Consider the following 21,570-nt stretch of genomic DNA (forward strand, 5'->3'; position numbering starts at 1 on the left):
TATAACGTTTCCATTCAAAGAGAAACTGGAATGAATATGAGCTAGAGAGACAGAACTCCTTCAGAAGGTTTGACATTTCAACCGATTGTGTATCGAGGCTAACAGAACCTTACCGTTTACAATGGTGGAGTTTACACCACTTTACCTAACATTGGATTAGCTCATCAAAAAGGTTGTATTGTATCTTCCTTTGTGACAAAGATATGCTAAACTAGTTGGCACTTAAGGATCACGGCATCTGTCATTCTCTTCCACATTCCTCTGTCACTTCATTCTGAACTTGATCAAAGCTTGTCTCCTACTCCGAAGATAAGGCCCTAGACACCTTCGCTTTGCACTTGTACTTTCTGGTTGTAAGACTGTTTACATAAGAGTAAAGGGACATCAAGCAAACTGCACTGTTCTGCCTTTTCTCAGCCGACCCAGGGCCTCCCTTCCAAGATCCCTGGTGAACACGTGTGTGTGTGTGTGTGTGTGTGTGAACAGTGTGTAGAATGGGAATGATCAGAAAGACATAGACAGGTATGACATTGGCCCACTGGTGTACTTCCGACTCCACAGTTCCAGACTTGCGCTCCGGTGGCCGCTGCTGGTGTCCGCTTGCTTGCGGGGCTTCGGTTGCTTGCTGATCTCCCAGGTGAAGTCCTCCATGGGCCGCGGGCTGGCCGGGCTGCTGGAGCCCTCCGGCGACACGTCCGGGGTGCCCTCGATGATCTCGATGCGGGGCGGGTCCATGAGGTCCATGATGCTGAAGGCCGACGGCTCGGGCTGGCACATCACCGACTTGTCCTCCGTGTTCTGCCGCCGGGGCCAGCTGGTCCCGGCCTGGATGCCCACGGACACGCGGTCGTCCGTCTGCGTGGTGCTGTCACTGCCGCTCTCCCGGCACAGCGTCCACATGTTGTAGCACTGTGTGAAGTTGAAGAAGTTGCTGTTGAAGGTCTTGAGCTCGCCGCACACGTCGCGCCGCAGCTCCGCCAGCTCGTAGCGCATGGCCGAGATCTCGTCCTTCCACTGCATGTTGAAGGCGGCCACCATGTTGGCCGACTCCTTGAAGGCCTGGATGGCCTGCGGCGGCACCGAGGCCGCCTCGGCCGAGGAGGCGGTCGAGCGGCGGGGGAGCGGGTGGGGGGGCGCGGGCGCCCGGTAGGAGGGCGGGGAGGTGGGCGGCACGGAGACGGCCGTGACGGTGGAGCTAGTGCTGTGGTGGCTGCGGGCGGCCGCCGTCTCCCTCTCCAGCCGCTCCAGCTCCACATAGGCGGAGGAGCTGGCCCCGTCATCGTCCTCGATCATGTCCTCATTGAGCAACGAAGTGCCATCCAGACCATCATATCCCTCTGCAAGAGAGGGGTGGATACGCAAGCACAGGGACATTCAACACGGAGGAGGAACAGCTGGGGGGGGGTCGGTGGGCTTAAGAGAGGATGCTGAGCCGGGAACGTCGAACACACATCCATGGAAAACATACGGCGTGTGAGTCGGGAATCAGATGCAAACCCGTCCCTGATTGGCGGACTGGGGTTTCGGGACGTGGATCTGAGTGACGGAAGCGTCTCCATGTAGAGTGTGGGTGTGCGTGTGGATGTGAGATGCTGTGCTTGCCACAGGTACTTGAGGCCAACCCTTCCAATGGCGTACTTAAAAGACGACTATCGTTTGAGAGAAGGTTACCATCTGTAGCTCTTAAATAAACCCACATTTAGAACCACAATGTCATACTGTGTAGGTGGTCGTGACAGGGGTGGGGTTACGTAATCAAGGCTTTATGTGTTTTGGGTTTAAACTTTGCTTGAACGGTCTTAAGGGCTAGAGGGCTGTCTCAAGGGAAAGCACATTGTTTAACACCTATCCCTAGCGCAATACTGTGTGAGTGCCATACCAAATCTTTTCACCGGACTCACATACAGTAGGCTTTCCAAGGTGATTTTACACTGCCTTCTCAAGAATCTCAGCAAATGCCAACCCTCTTTCCATCTTTTCACTGCACCACACCGTGTGAACTGGAATTACACACAAGTTATCATCCATCATTTTGTAAAATTTGAAATTCAATTTATTTGTTTTTAGGACTCAGCACTTTCAAAACATCGTTCAAAGTACTGCTTTTGTTGTGCAAAGGAAAAGATGTAAAGGGAATAACATAAAAAAAAGAGAGAATTCACACGACATTGGGCCGAGAAGCAGATATGAACCCTATTGAACATATCAGGACCAGTGCCACAAGGCTAACTGGTCCAGGTGGAGAAGTCCAGTGGAAGGTGGAACCTCCGTACTGGCTGAACCAGGGAGAGGCTGCAATCCCACAGTCAAAGACGGCTGACAGACTTTAATGTCAAGGGCTTGGACTCTGCCACACGTGATCTTTTCTTGAATATATATATATATATATATGGAGTCAATGGAGTTAGAGAAAAAAAATGTACAAAACAGGTACAAGTGGACACACGCTGCTCTCACAAATGATTGGAGACAGTGGCGATGCAGTAACATTTAGTGCTATCTTAAATGGTTGCGATATGAAAACATTACGGAAAAAAATCAGGGCAGTGCGGACTATGCCATACATTTACACTGATAAGGTGGTCTTAGCACATTTAAAATAGAGACACTGACGGCACACAACTCACAGAAGTCAGAATTTGTATGGGCACTGCAATGTTATCAATATTCCCGCCAAACGTCTGGCAAAGACTGATTATCAGCAAATGAGTTCAACGGCAGGTTAACGCCTCTGAGTTCTGTGAGTTGTTTGGAGAAGTTAACTGGCGTACTTTCTACAATCTATCATTGTTTTTTTTAAACTGGGTTTACTGAGAAGGCAGTGCAAAAACACACATATACATAGATATATGTATGCGTGTCAACATTAAAAATACCTGCGACCATCATCACTGACGCCTCCAGCTGTTCTTTTCCCCTGGTTATCCTTCAAGAGACGACGGCTCAAATGGAGAGGGGCCCACTGCTCGTCTGCCCTACGGGGGGGCTCCACAGACCCCCTCCCCCACTCCACGGCGCCCCCTAGCCTCTCATTTGGTCGGTAAGGCCACTTTAACAAGCGCGACTTAACTAGAGGACTACGATACAAATACTGTTTTAAGGGAATTGATCCGAGAGCCTCAGCCGATATTTGGCTTGACTTTCTCTTTGTTGTTCTATTTTAGGCCACTATTCACTCAAATCATTTCAAAGAGGAGAACCAACGTTGTAACCAGATACTATTGGAAGAAAAGAAAAAAAAGCCCCAATGTTTCTGCCATGGCTGCTAAACTGGGATAGAAGAATGTGGCCAATCATAGAATGGACGATAAAGTTATTGTTTTGGGTTTTCTTGTTGCTATTGCAAGCCCTCCTGGAGCAGACAGAATGGACGCAGGGTGGTCTATTGGGTGAGTAGAGGGTCAGCAGTTGAGACGGTGGGATTGGAAGACACTCCTTTATCCTCAGCACTTCTGTCACTTTGTTGCATTCGTGGATGGAAACCCAATCAAGCATGAGAGGATTACGAAAGAAAACAAAACAAAAAAATGTCCAAATAGAACAAGTATACAAATTGAAGAAAAAGTTCAAATGTCTCTTCTTATCAAATGACAGCATCAAAAAGCGTAAGAGAACCTTGAACAATTAAAATCCATTTTCTTTTAAAAAAAAAGAAACCAAACAAAAACTGAATCCTAATAAGTGAAAGTGTTTCAATAGGGTTCATAGCTTTACTCTTGCAGGCAAACACCAAATGCACTGACGGTAAGGTTGTTTTTCTGAATGGGTTCTGCTTGCACAAAGAACCTGATGATTTTAAGGGTTTATATTGTGAGTACTGTGTCACAGAAAACATGCCCCGTTAGTAGCAGTGTGGAGAACAAACATCGGAATGCCCTCAGTATGATCAAAACAACTAATTTGCATTGTAACGTATTGTTTGTATATTTGTCATTCTAAATATTTTACTTCGGCAATTCACATGAAAGAGAATTCGAAAGGTTCTTTTGATTTCGTTTTTTGAGGACACTGCTAATACGCATAAACATTTTATGCGACACAACACAGCAATGTTGCCAAAAAACAAGTAATGAGAAAGGTACCTAATGGTTTATCATCTCCATTATGGAACAGTTCCTTTGTGCAACCAGCATATGTCGATACTCTAATGCTGTTGACTTACCTTGCAATGGTTACATGTTATTACTATTGCTAAATATTTATATATATAAATATATAGAGATATACATATCTATATACATATATATATATATATATATATATATATATATATATATATATACACATGTACCCTATGATTAATTTTCACTATGTAAGTTTTAAATACATGCTTTTTTTTTAATGCATTGGCATCGACAGAGTACTAGCTGGTATGATCTATCAGTCCATTGTGGCACCACCCCTCCGTTCAAACCTTGCCCCACAACACATATATATATATGTACAGTACCATGTATCTAGAACAACACAGCTGGAGTTTGGACATGCTCAGGGTACTTTCTGCCTAGCCATGCCATGTGGTGCGTCAGTGCTGGCGGTCCGTGTGTCGTGCGGAGCTGTGGGAGTGGCCTTGAGACCCCCCCCCCCACCCCACCCTTATCCTAGCCTCCAGCTCGGCACCACGTGTAAAGCGACAGATTGGAAAGCTGGACTAATGATGCGTGGATCGTGCAAAGGGACAGGGGCGGACGGGCACTATAGAGGCAAGAACTAAAACAAACAAACAAACACACAAACACACACACCCACACACACACCCACAATTATCGCATCAAAGCTATCGAAATGAACAAAACAATAAAGGAAAGATGACTGGAACCATTTAGCATATGGCTTCAGCTCAAGGGTCCCCCACTGTACATATGTAGGTATGTTAGGTATGTGCGCATGTTTTGGATGTATGACGATATGCAGCCTAAAACCCCCTCTTGCGTCTTGGGGTGGGGGAGGGATTTATTTTTTTACCTGTTGTGGATCTGAGAGTTGAAGTGACAGTGGAGGATGTCATTGAAGGCAAGCAGTCGTCGTCTTGGGAATAACCGGCCTGAATGGCACGGAGGTAACTGTGGCTTCGAGTGCGGAACGAGCCAGGCAGGTCCAGGGCCTCCATAGCCTGGGATTCTACTTCACTAAAAACGGACTCGCAAACTGACTCAAACTGGCCATTGACCTCAGTCTCACTCACCTGAGAGACAAAAACAGGAATAGCAGTCCTTAATTTTTCCTCTTCCTTTCTCTTTCTCATTCTGATTCTTCCCCTTTGCACAGTAAATATGAAGGAGTGTTAGCATGTTAGAGCAAATTCCATCCACATTTCATTCCGTAAACTGAACACAAACAGACACTTAATCATAATCAAAGGGAAATTTGTCAAAAGAAAAAAATTATATATAGATACCGGGTATTTGTAATTAATGCTATGACTAAATACATTTGTGATTTATCGTATTCCATTTAGCACAAACCAAGGATTAGCTTTGAGAGATGTAAATGTTTCTACATGGAAAATAGGAATGCTGGTGTCCACTGAACCTAGTCAAGAGGTAAAAAAGAAGAAAAGAATGAGTATATAACGAATAACTGCAGTGCAAGCTTGTAATGTAGTAACCTACATTAACCTTAGTCTACCGCAATGTTCAGAATGCTTACAAATGAGGCAGGCCTACATGTCTTATGTGCCTCATTTGCATATGGTTTAGCTGACTGATTTTGTTGAATGCAATTTGCTTATGAACAGAAATGTAATAGAAATAACCTGTGCAGTGCTACGTCACCTGTACCTTCACAGATATTTACACAGAAATTTGCGTTCATAAAATATCGTTAGCTGTCATCATCCATTGAAAAACAAACAGCTTTTGTTGGTGCTTACCCTTGTCTACTTCTACTGGAGACTACCATGGCTACGCTGATGTAGCCTACAATAACCAACGCCAAAATCAGCACGTTAATACCGCTGCTGCTAGCCTGAGCAGCGCTACACCGCAGAGCTAAAACCGACTTCCTCGTCCCGACTCCGTCATCCTCTCTCCGGCCCCCGTATCGTCGGCGGGGGGGTTGCCTCGGTGCGCTCTGTCGGGGAGCGACACTGGACTCACCTGGCTGACGCAGCTAGCCTGACTGAGGGTGCTGACAGCGCGCATGTAGCTCTGGTTGCGCGAGCGGAAGGGCGGTGGGTGGAAGCTGCTGGGGTCCAGAGTCACGCTGGTGTGTGGCCGCATGTCTCTGGTGGTCTGTAAGTGGTAGCTGTGGCACAGGGGTGGAGAGAACGCTTGTGATTAGTCACCTCGTGGAATGTGCTAGCATATGCTAGGTGGCCATGCTAGGTGCGTAACCCCAGTACTGATGAATTATCATCAGGATATATTATAATCCACTATCTCGTATCTCTTTACAATTCTAAAAGTAGTAAACTTGAAGTGATCGTATGCCGTAAAGTATTAAGTGAGTGACCTATGGGGGAAATAATGTGGATGTGGGCTGCTTTCCAATAGTCCTCACGTTAACATATTCCGGCTGATCACAGGGCCATATCGCGGCCACATATGAGCATATGTGTGCCTTGCCCACATCATTAATCACCTTTTATGACACTGAAGCAGCTCAGCTAAGGATCAGCCGTCGCGACTCAACATTGTTTCGTCCCTCATGGTCGATGACTACTGCTCATGCTCAAGCTAAGGTGATCAAGCCTCAGCTCGAGCATTGGGAAAGGAGTACCAGAACGGAACCATTGAAGAAGTATGCACGCCTCTCCAAAATGTCCACAAAGAACCGGCCTCTGCCCGTCCCTCTGTGTATCCAGAAGGTGCACGTGTTGTGGTGTCGGTGCTGCCGCCCATTAGAGACACACTGAGAGCTATGGTTTTCATAATGACTGAGGATCAATTATTCAGTGCAGGCAGGCGGGGGACAGGTTTGTTATGGAACAAAGGTGGCGGAAGTGATCAGGGTCCTGGGAAAGAGTCTCTGTAATAAAACCCTGCCCCAGACAGGGGGGATTGCCACAGCTCCAGGCCTTAGTATGGATCACCTTAGTACAGAGAGTGTTAGCGTACTTAGTATAAGCAAAAAGTGCCTTTGCAAAAGAAAAAGACTTGGTGAAGATTAGCACCATTGTACAGGGATGCAACTCTGATAAGGACAACCCCTGATGCCTTCCTTTGATTACCTTTTCACCTCTCAGTGATAATAAAAATCCCCAGGGGTACTTTAACCTCTGTTTATTAATCCATCTATTGCACTTATACAAACAGAACAGACCATCAGGTATGATAGCGACTTGTAGCCTAGCAACTGTAAAGTGTGCATGTATCGTAGGCCTTACATGAGGGTTCAAATACTTTTTTATTTACAAAGTGGTTTATAGACCAACAATAAGAACCTATTCACAGATGTATCAACATAGGAAAAAAATGGTCACTAATAACCCTAATTATGGGTCTTTATTATATACCAGGGCACGGGTAGTAGAGTTATCGTCATGAGTTTAGTCTGCTACCTGTGCCCTGCCATCTTAAAGCAACAGACCCATCATTTGTGTTATGAGCAACAGCTGTGTTTGTGCCATGATGACACCTCTGTGAAATGGGTCTGTTGCGGTCGTTGGGATCTCTGTGCCATAAAAGGCCCAGTCACACAACCAGCAGTAGTCCACAAGCTCGACTCGGGAGAGATGTGACAGTTGTTCTGTACGCTCGTCAACAGCACTGTGATAACACGAGGCCCACTGGCCTGGTAAGATGTTGCACAAACATCAAACTGACAGATAATAAAGGTCAGCAAAACAAAACCGATTTGCTGCAAGTGACACCCAGCAGAGCACAGCTTTACCTGATCTTATGAGGCAGCGGAGAGTAACGGCACTAAAATAGCAATTCACGTGGTGGAGCTAGCTCTGTGGCTACACGACCAGAAGCAAAGAAGATAGGCTTAAAAAATCGTATACAAATGTGCATACCGCTACCTAGCCGGGTTTTAACCTTAACGAAAATGTCTAATCACTGGTTTCACCAAGACACAAACAAAGACAAATGTGTTTTGACATAGCTGTCATGAAGCACCTACTTAAAGCCAGGTTTATTGTGTTTCAAGAAGCTTTTGCAATTAACTAAAGCAACCTCTTTATAAGGGACGTATTTCAGAGGAACTAATGGCATGACACGTTGAATGTCCACATTTGGAATGATAATTTCCTGGCTGTTAAAGATCATAGAAACAAGATTTTTTCTTAGCAAAAATGTTTCCTTAGAATTACTTCAATGAGTACTTTTTTATTAAGCTTCTTAAAGTATTTTGCCTGTAGGAAATGATAAGAAACGTACCCTCCCTCTCTCCCTCCCTACGTTTCTCTTTTATCGTGCATTTCACACACCTGGGCTTGACAGGCAAGATGGACAGTGAAGAGATGCCCTGATTGGTCAGAAATGAGCAGGAATATCTAATATTCTACTCAAGAACATCTGACGGATGGCTATGGCCATTTCTATCAAATCAGTAACAGCTCAAGCAATAGCTCTTGAATCCTACTTACAGCACCTTTAAGTGTTAACTTCAGGAGGTAGAAAGGTAATTTATCACAGCCATCAGGGCAAACCTATTCAACAGCCCCTGGCCATTGTTGAACATTTCACAGCCCCGGGTGTCCTAAATAACCTGGAGAGCTAGCCCCCCCCCCCCCCCAGGGGCCCAGGGCGCGCTCCTACCTGTGGGGGTCTATGTGGACTCTCTGCATGGCTGACTTGAGGACCAGGGCGTCGGGCCGCACGGCCCTCTGCGGGGAGGTCTTGGGGCTGGCGTCCGAGTCGCCGCTGTCGTCGTCCACCTCGCCCATGGCCTTGACGTAGCTGCTGCTGCGCATCCGCCGACAGGGGATCTCCTCGTCCTTATCCCCGGGGTAACCGCTCCACTCGTCCTGGGGCACCTGAGAGGGAGAGAGAGGGGGGAGGGAAGAGGAGAGGGGGAGACAGGGAGAGAGAGAGAGAGAGAGAGAGAGAGAGAGAGAGAGAGAGAGAGAGAGAGAGAGAGAGAGAGAGAGAGAGAGAGAGAGAGAGAGAGAGAGAGAGAGAGAGAGGGAGGGTAGAGAGAGAGAGTGAGAGAGAGCAAGAAAGAGGGGGAGACAGAGAGAGAGAGAGAGAGAGAGAGAGAGAGAGAGAGAGACAGAGACAGAGACAGAGGGAGAGAGAGGGGGGGAGGGAAGGGGAGAGGGGGAGACAGGGAGAGAGAGAGAGAGAGAGAGAGAGAGAGAGACAGAGACAGAGACAGAGACAGAGGGAGAGAGAGGGGGGGAGGGAAGTGGAGAGGGGGAGACAGGGAGAGAGAGAGAGAGAGAGAGAGAGAGAGAGAGAGAGAGAGAGAGAGAGGGAGGGTAGAGAGAGAGAGTGAGAGAGAGCAAGAAAGAGGGGGAGACAGAGAGAGAGAGAGCGAGAGAGAGAGAGAGAGAGAGACAGAGACAGAGACAGAGGGAGAGAGAGGGGGGGAGGGAAGTGGAGAGGGGGAGACAGGGAGAGAGAGAGAGAGAGAGAGAGAGAGAGAGAGAGAGAGAGAGAGAGAGAGGGAGGGTAGAGAGAGAGAGTGAGAGAGAGCAAGAAAGAGGGAGAGACAGAGAGAGAAAGAGGGAGAGAGAGAGAGAGAGAGAGAGAGAGAGAGAGACAGAGACAGAGACAGAGGGAGAGAGAGAGAGAAATAGAGAGAGGGAAAGAGACAGAGAGACAGAGAGAGAGAGAGACAGAGAGAGAGAGTGCGAGAGAGGGAGAGGGAGGGGAGGGAGAGAGACAGAGAGAGTGCTTTTTTTTAATACTTTTGTTACGCACTCCAAAACATTACGTTGAGAATAGTCACAGTAGACACACTGGGGCTTTTTTAAATAGTATGTTAAAAAGAAGACACATTGATTGAAATCACTCATTACAAACTAAGGAAATGCAAAAGACCTGTTTTACAATTAGGGCATTTAGCAGACGCTTTTATCCAAAGCGACTTACATCGGTTAATACACACATTGACACACCGACGGCAGAGTCAACCATGCAAGGCGACAGCCAGCTCGTCAGGAGCAGTTAGGGTTAAGTGTCTTGGGACACATCAACACTCGGAGCTGGGATCGAACTAGCAACCTTTCGGTTACAAGACACCTGCTCTGCCTCCTGAACTAAGCCGTTTTAATGTAATATGAACGGAGCATGCGTCCACTGTCTGCGTCCTCTTAAGATAACCGAGGCTTCACTCTGTTGACAGATTTATAGTCTAGCTGCAAGAGTGTGCAAAGGCTGATCATTTTAATTAGGCTATATTCACGTTATCTGTGTTTAAAGGAGGGTTATAATGGTGTTGTACATGTTATTTGTGTAAGCCTATGTGTGGTTGTAAGATAAGGCTCAACAGGCCGTTCTGTGAACATCTCTGTCCCTCTATTGCATTATAACCCGCCTCTGATTGGTCCCCATCTTCATCACCCATGCAAAGGGTGGCTCCTGAAAGCCAACCAACACCACGACCACAGCATCGGGAGAATGTTGATCTGCATCATTATAATATTGCTGCCTCATATAACTACCTCCAGCTGTATCCCCCTAGCCTCTCCCCTCCATCCTCGCTGTGATACAGTGGGGCAAAAAAGTATTTAGTCAGCCACCAATTGTGCAAGTTCTCCCACTTAAAAAGACGAGAGAGGCCTGTCATTTTCATCATAGGTAAACCTCAGGTATGAGAGACAAAATGCAAAAAAAATCCAGAAAATCACATTGTCTGATTTTTTAAGAATTTATTTGCAAATTATGGTGGAAAATAAGTATTTGGTCACCTACAAACCAGCAAGATTTCTGGCTGTCACAGACCTGTAACTTCTTCTTCTTTAAGAGGCTGTTTACCTGTATTAATGGCACCTGTTTGAACTCCTTATTAGTATAAAAGACACCTGTCCACAACCTCAAACAGTCACACTCCAAACTCCACTATGGCCAAGACCAAAGAGCTGTCAAAGGACACCAGAAACACAATTGTAGACCTGCACCAGGCTGGGAAGTCTGAATCTGCAATAGGTAAGCAGCTTGGTGTGAAGAAATCAACTGTGGGAGCAATTATTAGGAAATGGAATACATACAAGACCACTGATAATCTCCCTCGATCTGGGGCTCCACGCAAGATCTCACCCTGTGGGGTCAAAATGATCACAAGAACGGTGAACAAAAATCCCAGAACCACACGGGGGGACCTAGTGAATGACCTCCAGAGAGCTGGGACCAAAGTAACAAAGGCTACCATCACTAACACACTACGCCGCCAGGGACTCAAATCCTGCAGTGCCAGACGTGTCCCCCTGCTAAAGCCAGTGCATGTCCGGGCCCGTTTGAAGTTTGCTAGAGAGCATTTGGATGATCCAGAACAGGATTGGGAGAATGTCATATGGTCAGATGAAACCAAAATATAACTTTTTGGTAAAAACTCAACTCGTCGTGTTTGGAGGAGAAAGAATGCTGAGTTGCATCCAAAGAACACCATACCTACAGTGAAGGATGGGGGTGGAAACATCATGCTTTGGGGCTGTTTTCTGCCAAGGGACCAGGACGTCTTATCCGTGTGACGGAAAGAATGAATTGGGCCATGTATCGTGAGATTTTGAGTGAAAACCTCCTTCCATCAGCAAGGGCACTGAAGATGAAACGTGGCTGGGTCTTTCAGCATGACAATGACCCCAAACACACCGCCCGGGCAACGAAGGAGTGGCTTCGTAAGAAGCATTTCAAGGTCCTGGAGTGGCCTAGCCAGTTTCCAGATCTCAACCCCATAGAAAATCTTTGGAGGGAGTTGAAAGTCTGTGTTGCCCAGCGAAGGCCCAAAAACATCACTGCTCTTGAGGAGATCTGCATGGAGGAATGGGCCAAAATACCAGCAGCAGTGTGTGAAAACCTTGTAAAGACTTACAGAAAACGTTTGACCTGTCATTGCCAACAAAGGGAATGTAACAAAGTATTGAGATTACCTTTTGTTATTGACCAAATACTTATTTTCCACCATAATTTGCAAATAAATTCTTTAAAAATCAGACAATGTGATTTTCTAGATTTTTTTTTTTCATTTTGTCTCTCATAGCTGAGGTATACCTATGATGAAAATTACAGGCCTCTCTCGTCTTTTTAAGTGGGAGAACTTGCACAATTGGTGGCTGACTAAATACTTTTTTGCCCCACTGTATGTCCACCATTCCACTGGAGGATACAATGCAAGAGCACTGCATCGATTCTGATTGGCTAGCTCTCTCTATGCATTCCGCCAATGCATTTCGATTTACATATCAATGGAAAACTCTTCCTAGTCTTTGTGAGTATAACTTTGTGGGAACTGCGGGGGACCAAATTGCTTCAGTTAATATACTAAATATTCTATCATAAATTATTCCTTAACATAACAACATAACTGCGGACTGACTCAGATAGTTACATAACTTTATCATTTTTTTCTTCATCAGTTACACTCGTGTTTGTGTTTGTTTCACAAAGTTAAATTTTCTGTTACCACAGCACTAGTTTTCATAACTGTATTTCAAGCATCCAAACAGAGGTTACAATGCCACAGTGCTAGTAACTTAATTAACCGCCAAACGATCACCAGTCATGCTGAATAAGGAATACCCTGCGGTGAATGGCTCACTCCGACACTGTTGTTCCACTGAAAGTGTCTCACATTACGATTAATTCTGCCGAACACTGCAACCATGGCAACTGGAGAGGAAGAGACATGATTTACAACCATCTTGATAGCCTTTATATTGAATTACCAGGATAATTAAAATATTCTGTCTAAAATGGATGAATAATGGCGGATGCATAAGCAGAGCCCAGGAGGATTATGGGAACATGACATGTTGCGTCATGCTAATGAAATACGATGAATATGGATGCAAACAACAAAAAGGAAACTGCCATGTACAGAATTCTTATTGTTTAATCAAGTGTGTAGCGTGATTTAAAAGCAACAAGTGGAATCCATTCAGGTCAATCTAATTTCTAAGGGGGAATCTATCTATTAACCACAGCACTTAAAACAACAAAGAGTAATTACCTCTGAGCTTAAGTGCCTGACTTGACGTGAGGATGAACTCTAATTAATATCGGCAAGGTGAATTAGTGACGTGTGCCTATGTACTGACTCACACATACACACACATACACACACACACACACACACACACACACACACACACACACACACACACACACCCACACAACCACACACAAAACCAAACACACACACGCGGCTTCCTTCTCCCAAGGACGGCAATCACAAGCGAGAAGGTGCCACCTGCTATATGCTCTGGTCCCACTGTGTTGCATCGATCTAGCGTGAAGCATGTTAAGTGGAACATTCTGTTAGTGTGTGTTTGTGTGTGTGTGTGCGGGCGTGCGTGCGTGCATGTGTGTGTGCGTGTGTGTGTGTGTGTGTGCGCGTGTGCGTGTGTGAGACAGAGAAAGAGAGCGTGAGAGACTGAGGGACAATAGCCCCAGGACGCTAACATTCTGCCAGTTCTGCAGTCCATACAGTTTTGCAGTCTATCGCTCGCTGGTATCACTGCAACAGTCCCTCGGCTGCCGTCTGACAGGGATCAGAGGACGTAGGATTGTTGATGGTGTGACATTTGGTCTAACTCGCCCTTTTTCCTGGGAACAGATGCTCCCCTGCGTGGTCCCGCGCCAGGCCTTTCCCTCCTTGCTGATTGTGTAAGTCTGCTCAGGCAGATCTGAGATTTGACGCAATCGCAACGTTTACAGTTTGAATTTGTTATGTCCCAGCTTAATAGTACTTCAGCTCAAATCACAGAATGACCAATTAACGCCCTGCCTACAACGAAAACTAGATGGAAATGATGTACCTGTTAAAGTTCTTCACAGTACTTTGTCGTCAAACAGGGCAGCCTACACACATGTGTAAGCGTGACAGTTGTGTCTGAGTGCTGTGAAACGTGGCCTAAACAGCCCTTCTTTGCTTGTATCCATGACTGACATGGACAAGTTACACCGTGAGTTAGACGGAGGGAGTTACCCTGTGGGTCCTGTTCACTCTGCTGGATCTAAAAGGGCCCAAACTACCTGGCTTAATTGTATACAACCACTCTGGATCATGTGTATCAATCAAGACTTAGAGTGTATGTGAACCCCCTGTTTCAGCCCACGCTCGAACCAGCTGAGTTGTAGGAAGGAGAGGGGACGTATTATCTCCATGGCTACGACCCAGGCCGACTTTTTGATCCACTGCTTCTTAAACTGGCCTTTGTGCATACGATAGCTTGTGCTGCCCCAGCAGGTATGCACAGTGGCATGTTTGGAGTAGCCAACTGACATATTCACCTGAATATCATGACAATGTAACACAAATAAAGTTAGAGAACTGCTCCGAGTTACCAGATCAATGTAATCCACATAACAGCCAGAGTCCAATATCCATTGACGACCCCAGCCGAAGGTCCGGAAAACTGAGCTAACAGTTGGGTCGGTGGGGGGCCAGATGTTATGTGAACGCCTGCTGGCCATGGATACACACCATTACCCTAATCTGCCCCCCTAACTACCCAGCCCCGTCCGAGCCCCCTTCACCAACACTCACCCACACCAAGCGTTGGGCAGGGGGGCTCTGTGTTGGGCAGGGGGGCTCTGTGTTGGGCAGGGGGGCAGTGTGTTGGGCAGGGGGGCTCTGTGTTGGGCAGGGGGGCTCTGTGTTGGGCAGGGGGGCTCTGTGTTGGGCAGGGGGGCAGTGTGTTGGGCAGGGGGGCTCTGTGTTGGGCAGGGGGGCTCTGTGTTGGGCAGGGGGGCTCTGTGTTGGGCAGGGGGGCAGTGTGTTGGGCAGGGGGGCTCTGTGTTGGGCAGGGGGGCTGTGTCCGGCTGGCTAAGCAAGCAGCGACATCATTTGTTCCAGCGGTGGCAGTAAATCAGAGGGATGTGGGGGCGTCACCTTGACCTTCAGAAGAGGCGGGCTGCAGATCTGAGCAGGAGCATCAAGGAGACACACGGCCGAGCGGGCCGCTGCCAAGACACCGATATCAAGTTGTTGAACCGGGGGAAATTCTCTGTAGAGTACCGGAAGTCTGCTTTTTTTTACGGCTAAAACGCCCTTCAAGAAAGCTGCATTTCTGTCCACCGCCCAGGCTAGCTGGAGCGAGTCGGACCTGTGACCGGGGTTACGGCAACGTGCCCTCGCTCCTATGGAAACCAACGTGTCCGTTTTTTTTAGCGCTTGACGACTTGTCAACAGTGGCGCTGCCAGGAATGGATTTCATGAGGGGTTTGATAAAGAAACAGAAACGGAAGCAAGACAGATGCTGGAAGCTACCGGTTTATTCCCCATTGATCTTATTTATGACCCAACGTAGACACGTCCAATCAATCTTGTGCTTCCCTTAAACTTGTTGGTGATAAGGTCGCGTGGCACGCCATCCCACGCCTCCTCTCTCCTCTACTCGTCTCCTCTCCTAGTCTGCCCTCCTCCCTGGCTCTACTCCTCCTTTTCTCCATTCCTCCTCGTCTCCACTCTTCTCCTCTACACTCCTTGTCTCCTCTCCTCTCCCCTCCTCCTATGTTTCCCTTTCCTCTCCTTGTCTCCACTCCTTTCCATGGCTCTACTCCTGAGCTGTTAAAGTCCCATAGAGAAGAGCAGGTACAGGTAGTGAGTATAGTTGTTCAGTGTAGTGTAGTGGTCATTTTCATCATATATTGATATACATATGGACAATAGGGGGGTGCAAATACATTTGTTCTGCTTCAGCTCCACTCATCATAACCAACATTCACCATCTCCATGGGATGAATCTGATTAGACAATAAACACTTTGCATCATGGGATATAGTGAGGAAATAAGTAGGTTCACATCAGTTTTTGTGTTTAGTATTTTATTTATGATGCACTATACTAATTAAAGCTAGGGTAGGTGATTTGGAGAAGATAGCCTGAGTAAGCTAGATTTTGAAGTATCCAACCAGATAAATCCCAGCCCTCCTTCAAGTCTGCCTAGCCTTGTGCAATAAGAGTGGGCGCAGGTAGACAGGTAGGTAGGTAGACAGACAGGTAGGCCATCCAATAATTTTGCTCGAGGCGAATTAAACTATAGGTGCAGTATATTATAGTCCTGCATCAGCCCCATACACCAATTCTTTTTTTGATTTATAGATTGCTGTCGAGATGTAAAGATAGTTTACTAATATGACAAAAAAGGCTTCAATGATAAATTGCCTAACCTTTCTATAAGTTGAGCACGATATAGGAACAATGTAAATACTTACTACAGAATGCCGAAAGGCTAAATATTGCACTACATAGGTCACAAATTAACCAAAATCCTAATTATGCGCCATGAATCTATCAGTGTTACATGAAGGGGTCGCAAGTACCATCCAGCCCAAGCTGTCGTTAGCTGACCTCCCATTGCAGCTAGATAGCATAAAGATCCCGGGTGTACCTCAACAGTAGGCTAAATGGGTTGAATCTGGTAATTTCCCCTTTATAGGGGTGAAATTATACCACCAGGTGAGAGTATGATTAGCCATTACAAGCAGTTGGAAAAGGCTGATTTTCTAACGGCTTGTGGTGGCCAATCACAATCTCACCTGGTGGCATAATATCCCCCCTTTAAGTAGTACATTATACAGGGAACCAGATTCCAACACTCAATATAAGGACCACCAATAAACACTTCAAAAAGGGTGATGCCCTTAACTGTGCACTGTTCAGGTCACGAGTGGGATATTTCAGTTTTTAAGAAACTCTAAGACAACTGAATTCTTAGACCACATTCTGCGTGCATAAGCCCTACCAAAGTAGTTCAACAAACGCTTTAAAACTTAGCTTTCAGCTGTTTTACAGCTTGAGCTGGCTTTTGTCATTTCTACACCAGGTGATTGGATTTCAATTTATAATCCCAAAGATTATGTAATCGCTTTACTCTTTTTCTGCGGAAGAAGCAGCTGATGGCGAACGATAAGGGGAGACGCACACGGTTTTAATTAAGAGGCCAGTGTCACCGCTCTCAATCAGCCCTCCATTGTGTGGCTTGATCACTACGCGCACTTCCATCCGGCGTTCACATAATGTAGTGCTCCAGTCCCAATATTAGCATACTGTGTTTGACATAATGCCGTTTAAAACCGCAATACAATTACAGCATGGTGTCAATTCGTGTAAATTTGCAACTGGAAACAATTCCCGTTTGAGAATGAGTCAGATCATAGCTTTTCCGTCTCTGTGTATAAACATGTTTTTAAGGGGACTTACAATAACATACCATGTCTCTAGCTATTGTCATGAGTATAAACTGCTCTTTTCAACTACAATCTCACATTCGTCTCCAATGGGGCATCAGCAAAGCAACTGTTTGCACAAATAATTTCCATCCTCGCATTTGTACACATTAAACATAACTGTATATACATAACATAGAATTTTATTGTGTTGGCTGCTAGGTTTTGGAGACCTGCCATTCAACAGTCAGCTTTAACACCAACAAGGTGTCAAACCGGGAAGGAGAAGCAGGCACCTCTAAATACCTATGACTGGGACCATCTATGTCATTACTTTCTTCACACAACATGCAGGTAAACGTGTGTCTGTATATGCCTGGGCTCATCTGTTGCTCTCAGTCTTCTGCCGTTGTATTGAGTAGTCTGAATGACCCCCATCTCTTATAGATAATGGCTCCCTAGGGGGATCACGTGAGAGGGGAACCACACAACAGCTCCTGACACTCATGACCATGGTGATCGTTCGATGGGGAATATGAAACACTGCAGGGAGTTTTTACTGGCAGGAAGGCTTATCAATGCATCAATCAGAACAATTTACTCTGTGGGTCCTCCACAGAGATCAATCCAAATGACTTTTAGTCATAGTTTTATATATATATAAACCATTTTATATATGACAATATCTGGATTTGAATCTCTATCTCTATTTTGCATAATCGTTTCACTTTATTACAAATAGTGCTTTGTTATGAATACAGCTTTCTACCTGCTTTCTAGGAAATTTGCGAATCTCAAATCTCAAATTGTTTTACAACCCATTTCAATCAAATACAACTCTAATACAATTTAACACACACTATCTCATGTAATTTGTTTCTGGTTAGTATTTTAGTCGGAAATACATATATGCAGGATGAATCACCATCCTTCAAGGTCTGATAGGATTAATATCTCATATATAGGAGTGAGAACAGTTTACATTATGTCCTTACGGCAATGGGACTGGTTCACAAAGGCAATGCGAAAATGTTGACAAATAACCTTTAACTAATTGTGCTGCAAAGTAATAAGCATATAAAAGTCATGTCATTTGTGGAAGTTCAGTAAAACAATCTAGGTCAGGAAGTTTCCATTAATGGCTTCCCTTTGCATTGCAATTCACAGTCTCGTCAGGATCAGTACCACCCCTCCGTTAATAGAGCGAGAAACCCCAAAGTCCCCACGCACGCCTCAACACACAGTGACCCGACACCTCCCGCTAACACCGTCGACCACATCCCCCGCCATCAGCAAAACCCCAAAGACCCCCGGACGCACTCACCTGCAGATAGTGACAGGGCCGCGAAGATGGCTTCAGGTCGGTGTGCATCATGGGCTTGTCCAGGTTCAGACTCGACTTCCTGTAGGCCTCCTTGGCCTGGCTGACGGTCAGCGTGGACCAGGAGCTCCTCTTCATGAACTTCCCCTCGGGCGCCATGGCCAGGTGCTCGCACGCCGAGCACTTGACGTCGTTGTTGCTCCGGGACGTCTTGAGCGACAGGTCGCCGTAGTGGTGCGAGGAGTGGTGGCCCTGCGTCACGTCCGAGTAGCAGTGGCCCACGGGGGCGTGGTGGTAGTGCTCGCCCTGGTGGTGGTGCCGCGACATGACGCTGGGCGGCCGGTACGTGCTGTCGCTGTCCAGGTTGTCGTCGGAGCTCCACCAGCCGCCCGACCGCTGCTGCTGCTGCTGCTGCTGCTGCTGCTGCTGCTGCTGCTGCTGCTTCCTCTCTTTGCTCTTGCTCCTCTTGCTGCTGCCACCGCCGCTGCTGCCGCCGCTGCCGCCGTGCTTGGGGGGATGTTGGCCGTACTGGTGGGGGTGTTGCGGGTGGTGCTGGTGCTGGTGGTAGCTCCCCCCGCCGCCTCCGCCCGCCTCGCCCTTGGAGCCGTTCATCTTGGAGGAGCCCTCCAGCGAGTGGGACTTGGTGAAGAGCTTCTGCACCGAGTGCACCAGGTGGCGGATGCGTCCGGGGCTCTCGCTGCGCTGCTCAGTGGCGGTGGTGGTGGTGGTGGAGGTGCGCTGGTACTGCAGCGTGTGGAAGCCGTCGCCCCGGTGCAGGGGCATCTGTTTCTCAAACTGGTCCAGCAGGTTGGCGGGGAGGCGGTTGCTCTTGGCGCTGGCGTGATGCGCGGATGAGGCGGCGTTGGCGGCGGCCTGGGCCTGGGCCTGGGCCTGGGCTTGGGCCTGGGCCTGGGCGGGCGAGGTGGCCGAGGCTGCGATGGCGGCGCAGTCCTCGCGGCCGGCGGGGTCATAGTACTGGCTGCTGTAGTGCATCCGGGGGAAGGTGCTGCTGGAGATGTGGTCGGAGGAGGCGGCCGGGGGCATCATGACCGGGGTCACCATCATGCAGTCGGAGTGGATGGAGCTGCGCGGCGAGTAGCGGTGGTGGAAGTCCATGGGGCAGCTCTCGGTGGGGCTGAGCAGGTAGGACTGGTGGCGGGACTCGGCGCCATGGTGGGAGTGGAAGTCGTGGGGGTGGGGGTCGTAGTCCAGGGCGTGCGGCGAAGGGATCTGGTGTTGGGAGCGGCTGCCCGATAAGCCCTTCATGTTCCTGGCTGCAGCGAGGCGTCTGCCTTCATCAAAGTGTTGAGATGGGGACCAAGGGGGAATCTTCTGGTCTGGTGAATCAAAACACATGGGGAAGAGGGTAGGACAGGGGCCAGAGGGAGAGAGAAAGAGAGAGAGAAAAATTAAATATTTAGAGTTTTTACAAGTTTTTCCACTTTATCACAGTGACAAGGAAGTCTTTATGTGTGTGTGTGTGTGTGTGTGTGTGTAGGTGAGTGTGTGTGTGTGTGTATGTGCAGGTGAGTGTGTGCGTATGTGTGTGCATGTGTCAGTGGATGTGTGTGTTTCAGTGTACACAGGTGAATCACAGTGACAAGGAAGTCTTTATGGGTGTGTGTGTGTGCGTGTGAGTGTGTGCGTATGTGTGTGCGTGCGTCAGTGGATGTGTGTGTTTCAGTGTACACAGGTGAGTGTGTGCGTGAACGTGTAAGTGCTCTTTTTATTCTGACTGTAGATATAGATGTCTGTAGGGTAATATCATTACATACAAATGAATAATCACTGTCAAATGAAATAAGGACATTAGGTGGGCGTAATCACTAGAACGGTAAAGTTACCGATCTCAATTACAAACAACACTCGTCTGGAACCAGCAGGTGTCCATTGCTTGTTGGAGATACCCAGCGGATATAAATCCCTTCCTTTAATCCTGGGTTTAGCCTAGGAAGATGGCACACGCTCAAGACTCTGAAACTTCTCAAATTCTTTCAGCAAATGAGACGGCCGTGCCAACTCAGCAAAGACTGCTAAGTCGGCCCTTGACAGCAACACGACTGAGTAAGGGAACAGTGTACATGGGGGCGCATGCACTGGAAATATTCCTCCCGACGACTTTTTCTATTGGCATTCGGAGTGATCCGCTTCCTGACAATGGTTAGGGACGCCGAAGCCGTCTTCAGGCTGGCCTCCCTCCCACTGGCCTACTCCCACACCACCATCACCACACAGGATGTGACGTTACTTCCCCAGCCATTTTCAAAATCCTGCCTCTGATTCCTGATTCCATGGTCACATTGCGAGATAGATATGTGACAAGGTACTGCAGTATGGATGAACACAGTATCAGTCCATAAATACCCCATCAAGAGTTCATTCCATGAGCTGTAATGAATGGGGATAACGAGCTCTGTTCAAGCCAAGAAATATATGGTCACTGAGTTTCACAGTTCTGGAAAAAACAGCCAATATAAACTTTTTGGTTTCAAAGTGTAGAGATCTGATCACGTCATCGGTCATGACTCATGAGTGGTCATTCCAGACCGGATCTTACTGACAGTAAAAAGATATGCAGCGTTGGATGATGAGAGTTTGCGTTCATGTTTGGAGATGCTCCACTCTGCTCCAATCTGGCATCCCGCTTCACAGAAGTGACAAGCATAACAGTCATTATAACAGAGGAGGCTGTATGTGACAACAGTATGTTTTGGATTGGATGGTGTTGAATCAGTTCAATCAACAGCACGGGTGCATTCAACAGATCTGCTCAATAGGACTTAAAGGGACTCTCAGATTACATGAATGTTCCATAAGGGAAAACAGAAACTGCTTAAAGGACAAAATCACTATTAAGCATGACCAAGGAATAGCCTAACAGAAGGAGGCCTTCAGAAGCATTTGAAATTTACAAGTTCACAACTACTTAAGTGTTAAAACCGACTTCCTGTGTGTCCGTATGGGCAAGTTGGTGTCCAAGTTACAGACGATTTCAGCCCGGCAAGCCCTTTCTCACCTAGTTCATGG

General features: G+C 47.1%; 1 protein-coding gene across 1 annotated transcript; it reads right to left on the reverse strand.

Annotated features, from left to right (window-relative positions):
* Window positions 1-504: 504 nt before the first annotated feature.
* Window positions 505-19,809, reverse strand: dlgap2b (discs, large homolog-associated protein 2b; the record flags this gene model as incomplete). Its single annotated transcript, XM_079753260.1, has 5 exons — window positions 505-1,337; window positions 4,966-5,185; window positions 6,099-6,246; window positions 8,706-8,923; window positions 18,547-19,809. The coding sequence occupies 5 exons, from the start codon at window positions 19,807-19,809 to the stop codon at window positions 505-507; spliced, it is 2,682 nt and encodes an 893-aa protein (XP_079609386.1).
* Window positions 19,810-21,570: the final 1,761 nt, after the last annotated feature.

This window comes from Pollachius pollachius (genome assembly GCF_949987615.1).
Source record: "Pollachius pollachius genome assembly, chromosome: 16".
NCBI lineage: Eukaryota > Metazoa > Chordata > Actinopteri > Gadiformes > Gadidae > Pollachius > Pollachius pollachius.